The sequence below is a fragment of the Arvicanthis niloticus genome, chromosome 11 (assembly GCF_011762505.2).
Source record: "Arvicanthis niloticus isolate mArvNil1 chromosome 11, mArvNil1.pat.X, whole genome shotgun sequence".
NCBI classification, from domain to species: domain Eukaryota; kingdom Metazoa; phylum Chordata; class Mammalia; order Rodentia; family Muridae; genus Arvicanthis; species Arvicanthis niloticus.
This window is the reverse complement of record NC_047668.1, coordinates 56,425,673-56,448,196: the sequence shown is the minus strand read 5'-3', so window position 1 is coordinate 56,448,196 and position 22,524 is coordinate 56,425,673. Positions and strand designations below refer to the sequence as shown.

General features: G+C 42.9%; 1 protein-coding gene and 1 pseudogene across 7 annotated transcripts in view; one reads left to right on the top strand and one right to left on the bottom strand.

Annotated features, from left to right (window-relative positions):
• The window catches only part of Nlrc4 (NLR family CARD domain containing 4), a 35,909-nt gene extending 13,849 nt beyond the window's left edge, over window positions 1-22,060 (bottom strand). The window contains exons 1-6 of one of the 7 annotated variants that reach the window (XR_013113287.1): window positions 21,861-22,059; window positions 21,340-21,554; window positions 18,895-19,025; window positions 6,807-6,928; window positions 2,905-3,165; window positions 528-2,522 (exon numbers count right to left, since the gene is read on the bottom strand). Coding sequence is in view for 6 of the 7 variants with exons in the window: in XM_076942231.1 (XP_076798346.1) it covers window positions 528-2,522; window positions 2,905-3,165; window position 6,807 (2,257 nt within the window). In the remaining variant the exon portion in view is untranslated. Of the gene's footprint in view, window positions 1-527; window positions 2,523-2,904; window positions 3,166-6,806; window positions 7,277-18,894; window positions 19,026-21,339; window positions 21,555-21,860 lie in introns of those variants that run through there. The other 6 variants (XM_076942231.1, XM_076942230.1, XM_076942227.1 and 3 more) reach the window with 6 other exon arrangements.
• LOC117717030 (large ribosomal subunit protein uL15 pseudogene) lies at window positions 19,345-19,798 on the top strand (annotated as a pseudogene).
• Window positions 22,061-22,524: the final 464 nt, after the last annotated feature.

Genomic DNA, 22,524 nt, shown 5'->3' with positions numbered 1-22,524 from the left:
ACTGGAATTAAGCAGAAAGATAAAAGGCAACCGGATATGATGCCCATGACTAGAGTCCCAGCACTTGGAAGGCTGAAGCATGAGGATTGCCTTTGTTGTGAGGCTAGCCTGGGCTAGATATGAGACCCTGTATTGAAAGAGGAACTAGAGAAGAGGAGAAGAGAGGAGAGGAAATGGAAGTTGGGTAGGGAGGAGAAGAGAGAAGAAAGGAGAGAAGGAGAAAGAACAGAAGAGAGAGGAGAGGTAAGGGTATCAAAGGGGAGGGGAGATTAAAAAAACAAGTAAATCTTTCGCAGCTAAAAAGTTCCAGAGACCAACTGCGGGCAGGAACCACAGAGAGTCAAAGCAGCTGAAAGGACGAAGGACAGAGAAAATACAGAGGGGATAAGCCAGGCTCTGTGGTACGACCAGGAAGTAAAATGCACTAGAAAAGTTACCAGAAGCCTCAATGCCAACTAGCATTTGCACAGTTTTGACTGATTACAGCCTGTTTCTGACTGATTACATTCTTCGGATGTACCCGTTACCTGGCGGCCGTTGAGTGTGCAGGTGGTGAATGCTTAAGTTCTGGAGGTTTGTCACAGACGTGATGTGCTGCTCGTCATCCGAGGTGAGGGGACTAGCTTCCACCATGAGGGAATGGAGGTTCTTGCAGGTTCTGAGGACTGCGCTGAGCCTTCCAGCCACCGCAACACATCTCTTGACATACAGCTGGAGGCTGGCGCCAGAGGTGAAGATCTTCCCCAGATGTTTGATATCTTGTTTACTCAACTTGTTAATATCTCGGAGTGTGACCTCGAGAGTCTTGAATTCCTGCTTCCAGTTGAAGAACAAAGACACCGCCCTGCTGGGAATGTAGATTTCTGAGGGCCCTTTGGTGTGAACTCCAGGGCCATTCTCTCCTGCCTTGTCCTGTGACACTGTAGCTCTTCCATAGAAATCCAGCTTAACGAAGGCCAGTGCTCCTGCACAATTAGGCAAGTACTCAAAGAAGTCAAATAAGTAGTCAGGGATGTTCTCTGAGTTGATGTATAAACTTTTACCTCGAAAGAAAGCTTCAAACTCTTGGCTCAGGGCTGATTTAGACATACTCTCTGAGAATAAATTGATGCCACACTCTACAAAGGAATTCACATTGATGGCTTTCCGAACATCTTGCTCAGTGGTATTTCTCAGGTTTTGTATTGATTCCTGCCTCCAGAGAGGCCTCTTGGTGACAGAAAGTCCTTGTAGGCTGCCATGCTGATATACCACTGCAAGGTGCCTCATGACAGCCCTGGTTGCTTCTATGGATGACCCACACGTGTACAGAAGCAGATTGCCATACAGGGATGTGATGTCGGAGATGGAAACCATTTTCTCTAAGTAGCTATTCCCCTTGCTCACCTCCTCTGGCTCTCTGGACATCAGCAAACTGCTGAGTCTCCGACCTGCTGTGTACTCCTGAAATGATTTATGAAAAAATTTATACTTGGGCGTCAGTCTCTGGGCTGTGTACTTACAGAGGAGTCCAGTTGTAACCAGGATGTCCTCATTCATGCTAGACAGATCCTCATGTTCAAAATCAAACTTGTGGGAGAACACACCTTCCAGGGCAAGGTCCCCACAGTAGTCTAGGTTTCTGTCAAAATCACTAGACGTTCCCCCTCTGTGTCTGTGCCTGTTTTTCTGTATCAGGAGGTCATAGAAGGTTTCGAACAGCATGGTTTGTGTTTGAGCTTTGAATTCCTTTCTGCCCATCTGGATTGCACAGGTGATCACCACGAAGAGAGGGGTCCTCATCAGATTTCTCAGGCACGTGGACTCCTGAATCTGAAACAGCAGGCTTCCAGCTAGCTCATTTATCAGCACTTCCCGGATGAGAAATTTGGCGCTGTCTTCAGTCATATCTCCCACCTCCACAGTCAGGGCGCCAACGTGTCTGATATGTCTCAGGCACTCTGTGGTGGTGGTGACAATGACCATGTTTTTGAAACGATGGTTTTCTTTTATCAGGGCCTCAATTTCTGGGCAGTTCCGGGGATGGAATTCGTTGTAACCATCAAGGAGGAAGAGGACGTCCTTGTGTAGCGTCCTCAGCAGAGCCATGAAGGTTGGCTTGCTGATGAAGTCAGGTAAGTCCAGGAGCTGATCACACAATGTTTCAAACAGTCCACCCATGGCACTGCTCAGGCGGATGAAGAAGACCAATTTGAACCCATTCAGAGCCATGCACTCCCCAGATGCCCAGAGCATGGCAATTCTCTGCAGCAGGGTGGACTTCCCTTTGCCAGACTCCCCTTCAATTAGGCAAGGGCTCTCAAGAGTCTCCAGCAGGCTGCCCAAAGTCAGCTGCTCCACACGGTGATGACGATGGTCCTTCTTCCACAAGACAGGTTCTGTGAAGGTGATCTTCAGGTTAAAAATGATGTCGATATCGTTACCCAGGGGAAAGAAGTTCAGAAAAGCAGGGCTTTGGTATAGGTACTTTAAATTCTGGGCCAAAACATTCAAGTTTTCTTCTTTGTTCTGATAAAAAAGATCTGTTAGAGAAAATATGATGTTATAGAGGGCATGATTTGCATCTCGAAGCCCAAGGCTCAGGGGATGAATGGCAGAGATGCCAAGAATCAGCTGAGGGTCACTGACTTCTTTCCCTAGTTCTAAGATAGCACATATCCACTGATGGTCCCTGGCACCCTCCCCCTTGTTCTCTCTCTCTCTCTCTCTCTCTCTCTCTCTCTTTTAACCTTTTCTTTTCCTTTTCTAGGCATCATCACACCTTCAAATTGGAAACAAGAGGAGCCTTCATTTTAATTAAATGAAGTTAAACTTGATGGAAGAAGTCTCTTATGGAAGAGACTGTGGGTGTTCTCAATGGTTTATTCCTTTTGGTGGGACAGAGGTGAGCAAGGCAATACTTACTTTGTCCAGTTAAGTCCTGATACACAAAATAGTTCCAGTTTTCAAGACTTTTAAGAAAGAGGTTGCAGGCAGCTGAGCCCTTCTGCAAAATCATGTGGATGATCTTTCGTGCAGCTTCCTGCTCCAGCGGCTCACAGAAAATGATGGCAGCTTCTTCATTGTTGAGAACGTTCAATGCAAATAGGTCATCACAGATTTGCTTTGTAACTGTTATGCCCATCCTTTGAATAAGGGCTTGACTGTTGTACTTTAAAAAGTCCACTGAAGAGATGGGAGTAAATATTTGTTTATTTGTTCATTTATCTATTTTATTATACATGAAATAAACATATCTGTCACCAGTGCATCAAAGTTGCATATTTTCCCTCCTGGCTCATCTTGAACTGTGGGGATATCAGATGCTCTACGTTCGGGCCCTCAAGAAGTACTTGCAAAACTCTACAGCCATAACTTCAGTCTGTGAGCAAGCTGGTTTTGCTTCGGTGATAAAGTAAGGTGGGTAATTCTGTCCACTGATATGAGCCTCAAGTGAGTGCCAGGTGTGGTGGCACCCACCTTTAATCTCAGACTCAGGAGGAAGAGGCAGGCGGATCTCTGTGAGCATGAGGCCAGCCTGCTCTACAAAGTGAGTTCCAGGATAACCAGGACTACATACACAATGAGACCAGAAGAAAGGAGGAGGAGGACCAGGAGGGGTAGGAGGAAGGAGAAGGAGGAGGCCGAGGGAGAGAAGGGTTTTGAACTAATGAATGGCCCTATCCTCCGAGTATAAGAGCTATCCTGCTCAGAGCAAGAGACCCTTACAATATTGTACCTGTCCACATTCACCCTTAGACGAGTTTGGGGAAAATCACTAGGCCCTCGCCTGAGAGTCCAGCTACTCTCTCTCTGTGTCTCTCTCCCAGCCATCCTGCCTCAACTTCACACTGACTTGGGAGGTGTTAGGCTAGAGAGTGGAAGGTTAACTGGAGGAGGGTTCTATCTATAGATACACAGGGAATTGTCGTCCATGCTGACACAGGGCTTGGCAGAGATGTGGGTGCCTTGGGGTTGCCACTTACCTGAACTCTGACAAGTAAGACCAACAAGACGACTGGTTCAACAGTTCAATAAACTAAATAGACTTAATATCTCTTATCGGAGCTCTTTGTGGAGTGACTAGATGTCTGTTCACATTTGCCCCAGGTAAAGTCAATGCAACAGCATAGGATCCGCCAATTGTTAGCATCTGTAACCTTTGGCGACTCTCTTTGAATCAGAACTGCCAACTATGGAGCAGACTGGCTCTCTGGGGACAGACTATTTCTGGCAATTACTGAGCCCCATAAGGGATTCAATATTTCCACCAGGACCAATTTCACGATAACCATACATGTTGACTGGCTAACAAAAATCTGAAAATCCAGCATTTCACCAGTGAGAACCACCTAGGGAACATACTTGGAAACCTTGGGAGCTGTTAGGGGATTTATGTAGAGCATTGGATACAAAGTAATGAATGCGTCAACACGCCGGCTACAATGCTCACTTCTTGTCTTCCTGCCACAACTCCAAGGAATAGGTGTTTTAGCTCTTACTAGCTTTAGTTTTTTTCTGGAAAAGATCACTACGAAGTATTAGACAGTATTCAGTCTAAGCTCTCTCATTTTTCCTAGTCTCTAGAGAGGCTATGTCATTTCCTTTGTGTCTTCTCCTATAATGCTTTAATCTACTTTGGGGTTTGATTTGGTTTGATTTGGTTTGGTTTAGCAGTAATCCGGACTGACCTCTAACCTCATGCCTCGGAGGCAAACTCCCTACCACTGAACTGCAGCCCTAATTCTGAGACTAACTCTCAAATACAGACAAAACTATGCCCATGTACTTACTGTATGCAGCACACCATCTCTGTGATATCAGAGGCCACTCTCCATGTCTTAGACTCTCAGTCTGCAAGTTTTCTTTGTCCTCTAGGCTTTCCCTGTCTTTTACATGTTTCATGACTGGAGGTTGGAGAGTGAAGATGTTTCTCCCAAAGGCCCCTAGACCTCTTCAGTCTGAAATGTATGCAGGCAGCCCAACCCTCGGGGTCTCATTCCTGCCCCATCCCCCATCGCCATTTCAGATCCCGGCTGCTAACCTCAGAGAACTGCTGTCCGCACTTGTCTGCAAGTCCTGTGAGGGAGCCCATTGTTCTCCCCCCCCCCCCCCAGCCTCAGTCATCTCTGTGGCTTTTGCATCATTCCTATGAAGATAACTATGTTGATGTTTACCCACAATTTTCATTTTATGCCAAAAGACACGTAAGTCTCTGAAAGGCCTGCCGCAGTCTCTTGCCCATTCTTATGGACTGCCTCTGAGGCTAGGTATCTTCCCACTTTAAAATGAAGACACCAAGTTCTCTTAGTACTAAAAAAACGTTGCGATGTTGAGAAGAGATGTGCTTGGTGTGGTAGTAGCACATGCCTTTAATACCAGCACTTAGCAGGCAGAGGCCAGCCTAGTCTACATAGTGAGTTCCAGAATAAACAGAAACACATAGAAGGACCTTTTTCAAAGAAGAAAAGTAAGATGTATGAACCATATGTGTGTGTTGGTGTTTAAAAAGTATACTGTACAGCCATATGTATACTGTGATATTCTATATACAAGATAATCTTATTACTAGGTATGGATTACATACTATACAACTAGATGTATACTATGATATTCCATGTATAAGATAATCTTATTACTAGTTATGGATCACCTCCACTCTGTATAACTTAACCATGGAGCTGTGAGACTAACCATGTTGTAACTAGCGGAGAGATAGTTGTTTCAATGTTATATAACTAAAAATGTTCTTTTATTTATTCATTTATTTTTTGGTACAGAGTTTCTCTATGTAGCCCTGGCTATTTTGGAACTCTGTATGTAGACCAGGCTGGCTTTCAACTCACAGAGCTCCTTTTACCTCTGCCTTACAAGTGCTGGAACTTAAGGTGTGCACCGCCATGCCTGGCAAAATGTTGTTCTTAATCATGCATGGGGACGATCATGATCCTTTTTGATCACACATGAAAGCCTGTTCATTAATTGTTCATTTTTCTAGAATATCTGCATCTAGACATTAGCACTTCACAGTGGACCATCGTGCAGTGGCAGCCATATTCTTGTTTGCATTTTTCAGTGTAAGAGCTATTAGCCATGTGTGGCTTGTGAGGGCTATTATCCAGAGATAGTTTGTGAGAGCCATTAGCCATGAATAGCTTCTGAGCACTTGACATGTGATAAGAGTCAGTGTGTAACTGAATTTTGCTTGGGTTCATTATTGTTGTTTGTGTGTTTTAAGGGTCTTGTTATACATCCCAGGCTGACCCGTGATCCCACATCCTCAGGTCCCAAGTGCTGAGACTCTAGGTATGTAATGCTATGTTCTCATGTGCAATTGAGTTTTATATTAAATTAAATTTTAAGTTTAAATTCACAGTTAAATACCCTCAAGTGGAGAGTGGCTACTACACTGGATAGCACAGGTCAGCACTGATGTCAAAATGGAAACAGAATGACTTCGGAGCTTCAGAAGCATTCAGGTCTGTGCCATTTCTCTGAAGTGGTTGGGTATAGTTTTCTGAAATCCAGATGCAAGACTATGACTGAACAGGTGATGCCCAGAGCAAACAGGTAAAGTATAACCTGGTGACTCTTTATGTAAGGCTTACCCCATCTGTCACCTGCCTTTCTCCATAGGCTTGCCATATTTTTTTTTTTTTTTTTAACAAATTCTCAAGACAATATAGAGTGCTTAATTGAGACTCCCACAGATTATTAGTCAGATGGAAGCATGAATAGCTTCTCCATTTAATACCATCAGTGTATTATCAATAATCTTATAATAGTATTAATAAACTAGACTAAGAAGCTGCTTGTTGTATACTTACTTGTGGTGAGTCAAAGTGGCCCACTTTTCTAGATCTCAGTAGAAGATATTTATTTTCCAAATGGGAAAATCAAAGCCGATCATACTGTTGTCCTCTTCTTGTGGTAAGGCTACCCGAAGAACCTAACAAGATAGAAACAAAGACTGGCGTTGCTTATTATTAAGGCAGCTCTGCTCTTCTAGATGAAGAATGACACCTGGACTATGCAAAACTTGCTCAGGGTCTGAAGAGATTGTTCAGTGGCTGAAGTGCTTCTTGTGGAAGCGTGAGGACCTGATTTCTTATCCCCAGCACCCATGTAAAAATCTGACCCTAGTATAGAGGGTAGGTAGAGATGGGTTCACTGGCCACCAGTTTCACTAGTTAACCAGTGGTACCAGGTTTAGTGAAAAGCCCTGTTGGGAACAAAAAGACAGAGAGTAGCCGGGCTGTGGTGGCACACGCCTTTAATCCCAGCACTTGGGAGGCAGAGTTCTGAGTTTGAGGCCAGCCTGGTCTACAGAGTGAGTTCCAGGACAGCTCGAGCTATACAGAGAAACCCTGTCTCGAAAAACAAAACAAACAAACAAAAAGACAGAGAGTAATTGAGGAAGATACCTGACATGACCTCTGTTTTTTTTTTTTTTTTTTTTTTTTTTTTGGCTTTTCGAGACAGGGTTTCTCTGTATAGCCCTGGCTGTCCTGGAACTCACTCTGTAGACCAGGCTGGCCTCGAACTCAGAAATCCGCCTGCCTCTGCCTCCCAAGTGCTGGGATTAAAGGCGTGCGCCACCACCGCCCGGCCGACCTCTGGTTTTACATGTGTATATACACATGCGATGTCTGGGCCCCTAGCCTAGAGGTGTAGACTGAGAACAGGCAGAATTTCACAAATTCCTCAGTTGCTTCTCATTGATGACAATTAATCTAAGAAGACAAATTAGATTTAAACATCAAAAGGTGAAGCCAGACTTAGTGCGTTCTCACCAGGAAGTAAAAAGAAAAGAACATTTGTAGACAGAGAAAGTGGCATAAGGAAAGATCCCTGAGAGAAAGAGCCAGAAATCAGAATAGGGAGAACAAGTAAAGATCTGGTCTGTGGTTAGGATTGGGCTCAGATCCCAGATCTACCACTGGCAAACTGAGTCTGAGATAAAAAGGGAGAAAGAGCTACTACAGAGAATGGACTCCTGTGTATCTGTGCTGGTTTAAATAAGAATGGTCCGATAGACTCACTATTTAAATAAGAATGGCCCCCATAGACTCACTATTTAAATAAGAATGACCCCCATAGGCTCATCTATTTGAATGCTTAGTCATCATTTTATTTATTTATTTATTTATTTATTTATTATTTATTTATTATGCTTAGTCATCATGAAGGGGAATTCTTTGAAAGGATTAGGACTTGTGGGAGGAAGTGCATCCGTGGGGTGAAGGCTTTGAGGTTTAAAAACTCATTGTCTTCTCTCTTCTCTCAGTCTGTGTACTGGGGACTATCCAAGGGGATTTGTGGGGCTTGGGCCCAGCCAGAATGGCCAAAGAGTTGCAGCTCTCCGAGGGGAGCTGCTGGGCCTCTCCGGAGTGGAAGTATGCTGCAGGCTAGAGCAGCTTCCAGCAATGAAATCTTTGGGAGAGAATACACTTCCTTTAGGGTGTTACTACTCAATAAAACAGGCACTCTGAGAGTCTTTGGTGAAATAACTCATGCACTTTATTCCTTGTGGATAGGATCTTATATACATTTTGGGGTGGGTTGGGGTCTAAAGGCAGATGCTTTCTATTGACTTGGTCTGAGACTTAGGGATGCCTCATCTGCATGTGGAAGGGCTTCAGGTGCTGCCCTTATGTGACTGATTCTCAGTCTTCCCCATGAGGTGTCGTAGTCATGTATTCCAGGACAGGAACATGGTCAGGAGAAGATTTAAATGCCTACCATTCTCAATTGTGAGAATTTCTGGGGTTCCTGAATCCACTCAACCTTACCAGGTTTTCTGCCTGGTGTTATGGTCCACTGCCCCACACTTTTCCTGCTGCCTGCTGATCCAGATGTAGAACTCTCAGTTATTTTGTAGAGTGAAAAATTATAAAGACCATTTTATGAAATATGTGTAGATTTCTTTGCCCTTAGACCTGGGCAGAAAAGTGCAGATTCCAGAACGAGGAACTGAAAATAAGATTTCAGGCCTTCACTTTCCCCGAGGCACATTCCAGGTAGAGGACATTATTCCCTGAATCAAAACTCAGGCAGTAGGCCCGCCTATGGGTGGAAAAGGCCTTGAAAGATAGAAAAATCATAAGTTGATCCCCTGAACCCTACTCTTAAAAGCAAAGACATAAAAACCTGTAAGTCAAACACTGTGTTGCCTCAGTCCCAGGAAATTAGCTGACCATTTGAACAGATGGCCCTAACTAAACAAATCTTAAGATTCATGGTGTCAGGATGCTATGGGCCCGAGATTAGCTTGGCCGGGCTTTGAACTAACAGCCCTGAGACAGTTGGTGCCAGGATGCTAAAAGTTTGAGATAAGCCTGACCCCCTTGAACTGGAGCTCATGATATATAGTGTGAAACTACTTCGAAATAGCCAATTATAAAGTGACACACCATGCATCTTAGGAATTTGAGATCAAATGTATCGATGACCTAGTGACCTGTTCCCCCTCCTTCCCCCTTCCCTAACTCCACTCTCAGCCTTCCCCCTTCCCTAACTCCACCCCCACCTGGTTTGTAGATTCACCCTTAAAAGCTGTAAACTTCTTTTGTTCTTTTGCTGAATTCCGCTGCCCCTGCGCGGGCTTGAAGGAAAGACAGCCCTGGCTAGCCAGTAAACCTCTTGCGATTTGCATCAAGTTGTGTTTCTCGTGAGTGATTTGGGGTGCGTCTGCAGTTCTCCACGGATCGGTGAGGTCCTTTTCATTTGGGTTTTACATTTTGGTTCCCTGACCGGGAAACAGCAGCCACCCCCACACTCCCAGAAACAACCTTGGAGGTAAGGGGATCCCCAGTGTGAGTGAGTGAGTGCATGAGCCAGCCGGCGAGTCCATTGTCTGTTTGAGGTGTGTTTAAAATAATCTGTATTCGGTCCGAAATAATCTGAACTCGGTTTGGAGTATTCTGTAAAACACCGGCAAGTCAGTTGTCGGGTCTGATTCTGTATCTGTACCTGTATTCTGTATTCGGGAAAGCGCTTTTTGGTTTTGCAGCTGCTTCACTGGTCGTAATGACTGGGAAGCTGTAGTCGGCAGACGTGCTTGGATGGCTACAAGCTGCCAACCCTGGAGACGTCCGGGGGGGGGTTAAGGAGGGCCAGAGGTGTCTGGTGAAAGCCTCCTATCTGAGGAAAGAGGATTGCGGTCTCCTTCTGAGAGGGGAGCCTGGCAACCCCCTTCCATCTGAGTCGGTTGTGTGGTTGGGGAGTACTAGGTGTAGCCAGTGTGTTTCAGGTTGTTTGGTTTCTGCTTGCTGTTTTTGTGTTTTGTCCGGCACGTGATGAGGAGACTCTTGACTGCTGGAAAAAGTTAGAGAGACTTGAGGGGCTGCAGGGCTTTACTCTGCAATATTTGGTGAAAGGAACAGAAAGTGAGTGAGAGAGAGAGAGAGAGAGAGAGAGAGAGAGAGAGAGAGAGAGAGAGCTAAAACAGTGTGCTCTCAGGCGTGTTAACAAAAGAAAAGGCTATTTCAGAGCCCTTCTGGGAGCAGGAGCAAATTAGGAGGTTTCTCTCTGGCTCCTACTGAAGAGAATTCTTAGTTATGCTTTCTCTATCTACTGTGTGTCCTTGGCGCGCCAAATTTGTCCACGTGTCTGTCTTTGTTTCGTCGGAATGAATAAATGTTCTATGTTTCATGTTTTAAAACAAAAAGGTTAAAACTTCTGGCTTGATTTAACTTAAAACTCTCTTAAAGGATAATCTTAATTTACACAATAGAAGCTGATAAATAAATTACCTTGCTCTGGGGCTGGAAATAAGGCACACCAGAAAGAACCCTGGCAGGTATGATTATTTGCATAAGCTGCTCTTGGAGGGGGCCAACAAGTTTTTTACTTCTATGGTAAAAAAATTGATGGCTGTTTTCCTAGGAAAAATTTTTTGTGACCGTGTTTATTAGCTTATTAGGCTCAACAAATGACAAGGTGCTTTCTTTTGAAATTACAGCTAGAAAAAGTAAGAAAGATTTGTTTGGATGAAATATATAAAATGTACATCTACTTCACTTTTGTTTCTGACTGGTTTTAAAGTACTAAATGTTCTATGTATCTCGGTTATATGTTATTAACCTATAAGTTAGTTATTAGATATGATTAAAAATTACAACTTTTGGTAACAAAAAGCTAGATTAAAATTGGTAACTCAGGGTTAGAGTCATTCAGAGATCAGATATATAAAGATAAGATTTAAAAACAATGTCTCTTTAGTGAGATATTAAAAGCTGCACTATCATACATTCAGATATAAAAACTGGCAGCCGAACTATGTAAGATAAAAGTAATGTACTTGCTGTTAATTAAAAAAAAAATAGATTGTTTACATTGTTAAAAATTGGTTTTGTTTCCCAAAGTTATGGTTATACTCTAATATTGCAAAAGAAACTTAAAAATATAAACTGCCAGTATTCCATTGAATTTTTGACTCACCCATGTTTATGGTTGAGAAGAGGATCGAACAGGTGGAGATGATTGCAAAAGTAATAAGAAATAAAAACAGCTGTGGCACAGTACAGGCCTGCTGCCAACTTTATTTGATACAGTGACAGAGGCAAATTTAGCCTCACCAAGATTGAAAAAGAGATATTATTAGAAAGTTTTGCCTCAAGAAATGGTTAATAGCCCTCTGAAAGGAGTTTCAATGCAAGCCTTTGTTCTCATAAAACGAGCTTTAAAATTTTGGGGAGTGCTTGTTGCTCCAGAAAACATTCAAAGACAATATCTTTTCAATATTTGGGACACCAAGATAGTTTACTTACTTTAAATGATTTCAGAAGCTTCTAGGAGATGCTAATTAGATAACAGCTCACCTTAAGCTCACCAGAGGAGGACTTAAGCCTCTGTTTGATGTTCTCAAGGGAGATGCAAATCTTAATTCCCCTTGACAATTAACTGATGAAGGAGAAATAGCTTTGCAGAAAGTAGAGGAAGCTGTTAGTTATCAATAGATACATTATACAGACTGGTCAATTGTTGGCTGTTTCACAACAGTTCTTTGGGAAAAGGGACCATTAATATAGATTCATATTTCTTTATCTCCAAAGAAAGTTGTAACACCCTGTTTTAAAGCTGTTGCTGTGTTAATACAGACTTGTAGGTCAGGGTTACAAAAGTATTTTGAGAAGAACTTAATGAACTGTTCCTTATTCCAAAGAGCAATTAAATTGGTTATTAAAGAATACTGATATTTGGCCTATCATATGACCAACTTTCTAGACAAATTTTGTAATCATTATCCAAAAGACAAGTTGTTACAATTTTTCTATACATGCTTTTATATTTCTTATAAATTTACACATGCAGCCTATAGTGTATATACTCTATTTACAAACGGCTCATCTAATGGGAAGACAGTATATGTAATTGGATCCTCCTCAGTTTCCCCCTGCTTCAGCACAAATAATTAAGTTACGTGCTGTAGCCACTGTTTGAAATGCTGAGGAATGAAGCTTTCAATTCCTATACTCGTAGCCAGTAATATAGCTCATGGTTTATAATTGCTTGAAATTGTTCCTTATTTAGATATTGCTAATTCTCAAATTTTACAAATACAGTTTAATTTAAGAAACATGTACTTTTCCTTAATTTTATAAGACATTTAAAAGCTCATGCTGGATTGCCTGGATCCCAGGAAAATGTCACAACAGATTTATATACTAGGCAGATTATAGACATTCTTCCTTCTTCTTCATGTTAGCTCTTCTTGAGACAGTGGAGGGGGAAGAGCCTTGGCAGGGGTTAGGACCTTGTTTTAGGAGATATTTAAAGTTGCTAAATAAAAAAGTTTACTTGTCTAAGTTACTATACCACTGTGGCTGGCCTGCTTTCTCTGATCCTCTGAAGCCAGAAAGTGAAGTTTCTTCAATTTAACACATCCTGAAAACAGCCAAGGATTAAATAAACAGCCTTTGTTCTATCTCATCAGGAACTGCTGGGTTCTAACTATGCCTGCTAGTCTCAGGTTGCAGAAAGAAAAGACATTTAGAAGAAGTTGTTGTAGAGTTTATTACTAAGTGTGAAAAGTTTCCTAGGAAAGCTGTTTAGGGAGAGAAGTGGAAAGATCCTAAGTGGAGAAAAGGAAAACATATACCGTAAGTGGAGATAGGTGAAAGATTCTATCCTATCTCTCCATTGTATCTGCCTGTCATCTCTTTGTCCTCAGTGCTTGTATATCTTTCAGAATACATAATCACACGTGACAGGGTTCATCACAGGCTCACACCTTGGGTCAAATCATGGGATGAGGTGGAAGTTTGCAACAGAGAATGTTTACATGCACGTCCATTGGGAGTGATTGTCTGGCTGGACATCCATTGCCTAATAACAGTCCAGTTACAGAAGAGCTTAATCATCATTGATATAATTTTAGAAATTCTTGTAGGATCATCATTAGAACTAAGAAGCCATCTATTTGTCTATACAGCATCACCACAAGATATTATATCTTCATGGATCTGCAGAGATCTGCTCCAAAGGTGCTGTTGCTTGGTTATTGTTACACATGTTTAATTATAATGGCTTGAGACAGTAACTTGATATTTCTAGAGAGTATATAAGTCAAATTACAAAAACTTGTTCTCAGTGACCTCAATTTTTTTTTTCATAATGGTGTTAATACTTGAGAACCTATGCCTAATCAATTATGACAAGTGGATGTTACTCATTTCTGATTTTAGAAAATTAACATGTACATGTGACTTGACACCTTTTCAGGCTTTCTAGTTACAACTGCTTTAACAGGAAAAACAACTAAAAATGTAATTAGTTATTGCCTACATTATCTTTCTATGCTTGGTGTTCCATATCAGATTAAGATAGATGGAAACTGGCTATTATAGTCAGACATTTGAGATGTTTTGTTGACAATCTAATATTACCCGTATTACTGGAATTCCTTATAATCCTCAAATACAAGGTATTGTGAAACAGATACTATGGAACTTTAAAATAATACCTTCATAACTATCTGAGAGTGGGAGGAGCGGCTACTAGTGCTTTTGCCCTGGTTCTTACAAGGAACACTGAAACATCAACTTTTGAAAAACCAAAAGAGGAGTAGTTATACACCCAGAAGGGGTTCCCTAGGGATATTCTTTATCATGCCTTGTGTGTTCTCAATTTTCCAAATCTGGTTGCACATGGCAAATCTGCTGCTGAATGCCTTTGGCACCCCGAGACCAATAAAAACTATGCAACAGTTATGTGGAAGGACCTTCTTACCTTTAAATGGAATGACTCAGACCCAGTTCTCATATGGGACTGAGGATTGATATGTCTGTTTGATACCAAAGAAGCACAACTATAGATGGCTGCCAGAAAAATTGGTGAAACAAATAGATACTTCCACAAAGCCAGACCTAACTATAGATAAGATAAATAACAATTGACATCCAGGGAAGAGAGATCTCCCTGAGAATTCCCTTCTTTTTCCTTTCCAGATAAAAAAGGCCACCCGTGATGTCTGCTGTTGGAAGTTCTAATTCTGATGCCAGCTTCAGGACTTCTACCACTCAGAACTTCAAGGGGCCATTGACAAGGACATCGAGCAGCTAGAGATTGACATCACTAATCTGAAAAAATGCCTTGTTTTGCTGTCTGAAGTGGTCCCCCCACCCCACCCCACCCCCACACACAGAGGGCTGGATCTGGCCTCCCTTCAGCAAGGGACTATGTTCTGTCCTCAAGGAGGATTGCTGTTTTTATACTGACCATACTGGGGTAGTTAGAGATAATATAGCTAAGATCAGAGAGAGATCAAAATGACAAAAGAAATAGTGAGAATGAGTGGGAGAGTGGCTTAAAAAACTGGTTCTCCGCCTCTCCTTGGCTTACCAACCTTCTCCCTTCCATCCTGGGCTCTGTAGTCGTCTCCTTCTCCTTTTGACTTTCAGCCCTTGGGCCTGTAACAGACTCACTGGCTTTGTAAAACAACAAATTGACTCCTTGGCATCTAAACCTCTACAAGTATATTATTATAGACTTGATCTGGCTGATAGAGACTTGGCTGAGACTTGCATTGACCTATCTCCTTTAAAAACTGCATAGAACTCAGATCTATGCACGCTGGTTCACATGACATGAACACAGCGTGGGTACCTGCAAGGGGTGTGTGATGAAGTACTGCAGGGGGAGGACCCAAATTGTCCACATCTGAGTCCCCCGTGAAGCAAACCTGATTGCATAGAGGTTGGTGTTAATTTCTTGTGTCTCAAAGCTGCTGACTAGGACCCTCAATATCCTATGAAGCCCATGAGACATTTAACCCTCTCCTCCCCCAAAAGACACTATTTCTAATGATAATGGGAGGATCAGGTCAATCTTCCCCCCTCTGGTTAATGCCCGCTCATGTATCAATGAGATTTACAAATGTCTGCTTTCTCAGACCAGTCTCCTTAAAATTGTTTAAAAAAGAGATGCTGGGAGCCAAGACTTCCTTCTTCCTGAGAACTAATGTCAGCCTGAGTTAAAAGGACCTTATCAGCTACCCTGCCTGAGAAAATATTAGCAACTTGAGCCTAACAAATGTTTTATTGCCCTCTTGCTCCAGAAAGTGGTTTGGGCTAAGAAAATGATGATTGCTAAGGATTTAAAAGCTGACATTGCCAATCCCCACTGGTATCCTCCCAGATGGGGCCCCTCCTTGTTCTCCTCCTATTACTCCCTCTAGGACCCTGCTTCCTAGATCAATCTGTAGCTTTTGTCAGAGAAAGGGTGAACACAGTACAAATATTGATACTCAGACAACAATATCAGTCTATACGTCACCGGGGCTTGCAGATGAATCTAGTGATACTACGAATTAAGATTCTAAGATTAGAAACTTACATAAAAGAAAAAAAATTGGGGAATGAAAGATAGAAAAATCATAAGTTGATCCCCTGAACCCTACTCTTAAAAGCAAAGACATAAAAACCTGTAAGTCAAACACTGTGTTGCCTCAGTCCCAGGAAATTAGCTGACCATTTGAACAGATGGCCCTAACTAAACAAATCTTAAGATTCATGGTGTCAGGATGCTATGGGCCCGAGATTAGCTTGGCCGGGCTTTGAACTAACAGCCCTGAGACAGTTGGTGCCAGGATGCTAAAAGTTTGAGATAAGCCTGACCCCCTTGAACTGGAGCTCATGATATATAGTGTGAAACTACTTCGAAATAGCCAATTATAAAGTGACACACCATGCATCTTAGGAATTTGAGATCAAATGTATCGATGACCTAGTGACCTGTTTCCCCTCCTTCCCCCTTCCCTAACTCCACTCTCAGCCTTCCCCCTTCCCTAACTCCACCCCCACCTGGTTTGTAGATTCACCCTTAAAAGCTGTAAACTTCTTTTGTTCTTTTGCTGAATTCCGCTGCCCCTGCGCGGGCTTGAAGGAAAGACAGCCCTGGCTAGCCAGTAAACCTCTTGCGATTTGCATCAAGTTGTGTTTCTCGTGAGTGATTTGGGGTGCGTCTGCAGTTCTCCACGGATCGGTGAGGTCCTTTTCATTTGGGTTTTACAGCCTAAGGCAGGAAGACACATTCCTGACCATAAAAAAATACAAGCCATCTAGGTGGGGCTGTGACTGGAGGAAGTGAGAAATATTTTGTGATGACGGTATAGGGGACAGTGACTTGGTAAGACTACATTTTTGAGAAAAATGATTGTACTGAGTAATTTCCATGGCTATTAACCTTTCAGGATGGGTTTCTCTGGAATGTTTCACTATTCTTATGTTATGTATCCTTGGCAACCCCTCACCACCCCCCTTCCCATTCCCCTGGTTTGTGGTTTTTCCCTTTAAAACCCTCCATGGACTAGATGTTGGGGGTCGAACCCCACTCCTGTGCGAGTGCGTGGTGAGACCGCTGGCTGCCAGGTTTCTTCCCTAATAAACCTCTGCTGATTGCATCCAGGTATGGTTTCTTGTGATCTTTGGGTGGTCGTGATTTCCTGAGACTTGAGGAAGGGTCTCCCGAGTATGGGGGTCTTCAATTTCTCCAGCACCATGTCTTCCTGTGTGCTGTCATGATGATAATGAACTGAATCTTTGAAATTGTAAGCCAGCCCCGATTAATACCTTTCATTCATAAGATTTGCTATGATCATGGTATCTCTTTATAACAGTAGGACAGTGACTAAGACAGTATCTTTCTTTCTTAAAAGAGGAAAGAATCAATCCTCCACTGGCTGGGTCAGAGTTGAAGTAAGAATAGGAAAAAAAAAAAGAGGAAGGAAGCAGTTAAGAAACCATAAAATTCCCTCCGTTATGTCAGTGAAATGGACCATCTACTTACTCATCTACTAAAGTAATCAACGAAAACCTCTGCACAGATCACCAGGAAAATATACGTAGAGTTTGAATCCGGTTTAGCTACTGGAAATATTGTTCTTACCAACAGAATGACAGCAAAGAACCAAATCAGAGTCAAATAATTATTAATTGCTTTGAAAATAAAAATAAAATAGCCTGTATCTCATGTGCCCTGAGTTACCCTCTGGGCTGAGGCTATGCTAGAGAGATGACTCAGTGGCTAAGAGCACTTATTGCTTCTGCGGAGGGCCTGGGATTAATTCCCAACACCACTCACATCTGTAACTGCAGTTACAAGGGATCCTTCTAGCCCCATAGAATATCAGGCATGCACAGGATATACATAAAGACAAGCAGGCAAAACACTTAAAATAAAAAGGCGGTGGGCTGTGAGAGGAAGCCTGGAAGGTTGAGCTAAGGTAGAAGCCTCAGAAACCCTGAAGGGACGATAGGAGCTTTGCCTGTTCCTGGAACCAGGCCCCTGTCATGTAGCCACAGCCCCCACAGCTGCCCCACCCCGCCCCCTCTAGGTAGGTTTGTGGCCATCAGTCATGTAGGGGCAGCACCCCAAGCCCTCCCACCTGTAGATCCCAACCTCTCAAACCAAGCCAATAGGAAGCACCTGCTGTCAGACCCTGACCCATCCAAAACTGTATATAAGAATCCTTTCTGGAAGGAATAAAGGTGTGCGAGAATTACTCCGTTGTCTGAGAACTTCTGTCATAAGAGTTGTAACAACCGTCGCCAGGGAAGAGACCTGCTCTTCCGAAATGCCACCAGAAGCTCCTCCAAACCCCCTCGCTGGCTAGTCAGCCTCCAGCCAGCTCGGCCTGACTCAGCGCAGAGCATCCGGTGCAGCATCTTGGAAAAACAGAAGCAGCAGAGGAGGCGGCAATTACCCCTCCCTGTTCTCATTCTCTCCCCTTCGCCTGAACCCTCACAACTGGCCATGCCAGAGATCTCCGTGGAAAGCCTCAGGGACACAGGCACACAAGGGGGTGGAAAGATTGTAAGAGCCAGAGGATCAGGGGTTCGCTGTGAGATTGCATCTTCTAGTAACATCAGAAGCTACGCCCATAGAGTCACCAACATCACCTCCCAAACATGAACTTAACAAGGAGGACACCAACGAACATGTCAAATTGCATGGCGGAGGGGAGCTGGGGCAGGGGCGGGGGGAATGAGTCCTCAATCCTACAGGAAGAACTACAGACTACCTGGCAAAGCATGGAGCGCTTCCTAGGGACAACCAAATGGTCTAGCGCCAAACAGTTAAGCCTGAAGATATGCATACAAGTAACATACGGACTCAACAGGTTGTATTTATATATAAATGTATATATATAATACACATTTGCATGTGATATTAATTAATGAAAATGGAAGCCGTAAATTGAAAGGAGAGGGCAGGGAGGGGTATATGGCAGGGTTTATAGGGGAGAAACAGAAGGGGAAACATAATTAAAATATAACCTCAAAAATACATAAAGTTTAAAAGAGAAAAAGAAAACCACATACTGCTTTGTCTTAGTTAGGGTTTTACTGCTGTGAACAGAAACCATGACAAAGGCAACTCTTGTAAGGACAACATTTAATTGGGGCTACTTACAGGTTCAGAGGTTCAATCCATTATCATCAAGGCAGGAACATGGCAGCATCCAGGCAGGTATGGTGCAGGAGAAGCTGAAAGTTCTACAGCTTTATCTGAAGGCCACTAGGAGGAGACTGGCTTCCAGACAGCTAGAATGAGGGTTTTAAGGCACATGCCCACAGTGACACACTTACTCCAATAAGGCCACACCTCCTAATAGTGCCACTCCCTGGGTCAAGAATATTCAAACCACCACACTGCTCTTACTGCTCTTATAGAGGGCTTGAGTTGGGTTCCCAATACCCATGTTGGGCAACTCACAACTGCCTTCATGAGTTTCTGCACTTATGTGCACCTGCCCACATGCATATATGTACACACATACATGCGCGCGCACGTGCACACACACACACACATACACACCACATTAAAATAATTTTTAGCTCCTCTTTCCTTTCTGCCACTGCCATGCCATCTAGACTGAGGAAGACCCAGAAACCCCAGGGCCACATAAGCCACGGCCACAGCCACAGCCACATCGGTAAGCACCACAAGCACCCAGGAGGCCGTGAGAATGCTGGAGGCATGCACCACAGGATCAGCTTTGACAAATATCATCCGGGTTACTTCGGGAAAGTTGGTATGTGGCATTACCACTTGAAGAGGAACCAGAGCTTCTGCCCAACTGTCAACCTGGTTAAATTATGGACGTTGGTCAGCGAGCAGACACGGGTCAATGCAGCCAAAAACAAGACTGGAGCTGCTACCATCATTGCTGTTGTTTGATCAGGCTACTTCAAAGTTCTGGGCAAGGGAAAGCTCCCTAAGCAAGCAACCTATCATCGTGAAGGCCAAATTCTTCAGCAGAAGAACTGAAGAGAAGATTTAGGGTGTTGGAGGTGCCTGGGTTCTGGTGGCTTAAAAGCCACTCCGGGATAATTAAATGCTAACATTTTCAATATAATAATAATAATAATAATAATAATAATAATAATAATAATAAATTTTAGCTGGGCAGTGGTAGTGCACGCCTTTAATCCCAGCACTTGGGAGGCAGAGGCAGGTGGATTTCTGAGTTTGAGGCCAGCCTGGTCTACCAAGTGAGTTCCAGGACAGCCAGGGCTACACAGAGAAACCCTGTCTCAAAAAACCAAAAAACAAACAAACAAAAAAAATTATCTTTAAAAATTCAAGAAAAAGTAGAATTAGAATTGTGACCAGTTTAACCATCTGGATTTAGGGTCGTGCTCTGAAAATCTTTCTGCCCATCAAAAATACCTGAATTGTGTGGAAGAGATCGTTTTCTTATGTTTGTACCTTGGCAGATAATATTTTCTTTCTTATTTGAAACAAGGTCATACAACATAGCCAAGTCTGTCCTGGGACTCACTGTATAGCTCAGTGTAGTCTCAGACTCATGGTAATCCTCTGGCTTCAGCCTTCTCAGTGTTAAGGTTACTGTCATGAGCTACCATATCCAGCTTAAATGATAATGTTCTTTCAAATCCTGATATGAATTCCTCAAAAAACTGAAATCCCTATTGACCCACGACTGTGACTCCCACAACTTGGGGGAAAGAATTCAATTGGCTGCAGTGGGGCAGCACGTGGAACTGGCAATATGCACTCAGATTTGGCATTGCAGACTTCAGACTAGATGGCTACTTCTAGATGTGTTACTTGTCCCTCTGATAACCTTTTTTTTTTACATTGGTTGATTGGTGTGTGTGTGTGTGTGTGTGTGTGTGTGCGCGCGCGCTTGAGAATACCACAGCATTTGGGTAAAGATTAGAAGAAAATGCCAAAAGTCAGTTCTCTCCTGGAATAGTCTATGTGTCCCAGGGACCAAACTCTGGCCAACAGGCTTGGTGACAAGCACCCTTACCCCCTGAGCATCTCCCCAGCATCTGGAATATGCTTTCTTTCTTTCTTTCTTTCTTTTTTTTTTTTTAAAGAATTTATTTATTTATTTTATGTAAGTACGCTGTAGCTGTCTTCAGACACCCATATGAGGGCATCAGATCTCATTATGGATGGTTGTGAGCCACCATGTGGTTGCTGGGATTTGAACTCATGACCTCTAGGAAGAGCAGTCAATGCTCTTAACCACTGAGCCATCTCACCAGCCCCTATGCTTTCTTTACTGAAGTATTAGTACTCACATCTGCTATATCAATGGTTAAACAGGAAAACAGATGGAACAGAGGCCATCAGTTCCTGTGATTCACCTATCATTCCAGTATAAAAATGCCCAAATCTAGAATGTTCTTAGATCTCCTTTGGACCCCAGCAGCTCACTGAGTACTGTTAATGGTATGCAAATAATGTATAAAATTGTCTACAGGCACAAGTGGGGGTAATGGGAGCCTAGAAGAATAAAAAAGGTTAAGGGAAGTCAGGAGAGCCACATTCCACCTCTACCCTGGGGTTACTAAGGTGCTCTGAGATAAGGACTGAACACACCTTATCACAAGTGAAGTCTGTAAAGCACTTCCTATACACACTGGGGCTGGAAACCCCTCGTCACACAACATGGTCTGTAACAAGCTTCCGATAACCGTTGGCCCACAAAGAAGGATTTTCTTAACATTTCTGTCTAAGTTCAAGTGTCTTGTCGGAAGCTCAGGAGACTTGGTGGGCCAAGCAGTCTCCTTCTCCCTCAGCTCTGGGTTTCCTTTCTGTAAGGTCAAAAAGCATTTTTTAAGTCCTTTTGTCTCACAGTAAATACAAAGACATTCTCTAGGGCTCCAAATACTTTCACACCAACTTAGAAAAACTCAGCTAAACTCCAATAGACCAGGTTAACCCCACCCCAGACACTGCCCACCCTCAAACCCAAGTTTCCCTGCAGACAGATCAGCCCAGTAGCCAAACCATCCACTGCAGGAAAAAACTCACAGACACAGGTTTCAATGGACCTAAACTCAAATTTCAATATTTGACACTAAAACTGATTTAAAACCCACTCCCTCTCCCTGAGGTACCTGGCAAGCAATCCAGTTGCTTTCGAAGGAAAAGTTATCTTAAAAGTAAGTTTCTTTCTTTCTTAATCCAAGCTTCTTTGTCCATGAGAGACAACCGTAGAAAACAGGAAGTGCCCAGTGGGTTTTTCTCTTGCTTACGAATGTAATAATTGTGGTTACCCAACATATACTAGCAAGAAAAAGGAGTAATGGGGTAGCCAGGAAGTAGGGACTTTGAACTTAGTCATTCTTTGCTTCCTGGTTATTCATATGGTAAAGATTTAACAACTGTGTATTTCTCCTAGCAAAAGAGATGAGAAAGCTTTATTAGTGCCAATTATGAATAACAAGGACCAAGAAGATAGGGAATTCAAAGTTCCAAAGTTCAAAAGTAGTAACTGTTTCATGAAGGGTGTGTGTGTGTATGTGTGTATTATTTTGTTTAGTTTTGAGACAGACTTTTTAATGTACCCCTGGCTACCCTAGTATTCCCAGTGTAGATCAGGCTAGCTTGGAACCCACAGAGACCCACCTGACTGCCTCCTGAGTGCTTAGATTAAAGGCACATCACTACTTAGTTTCAGGAAGCTTTTATATTAACAAAACAAAAGAAGTCATCAATCAACATAGTTTCAAATACATCGGTGGAAACATTGGGTAGGCAGGTTGCAGCAAACAAAAGAAA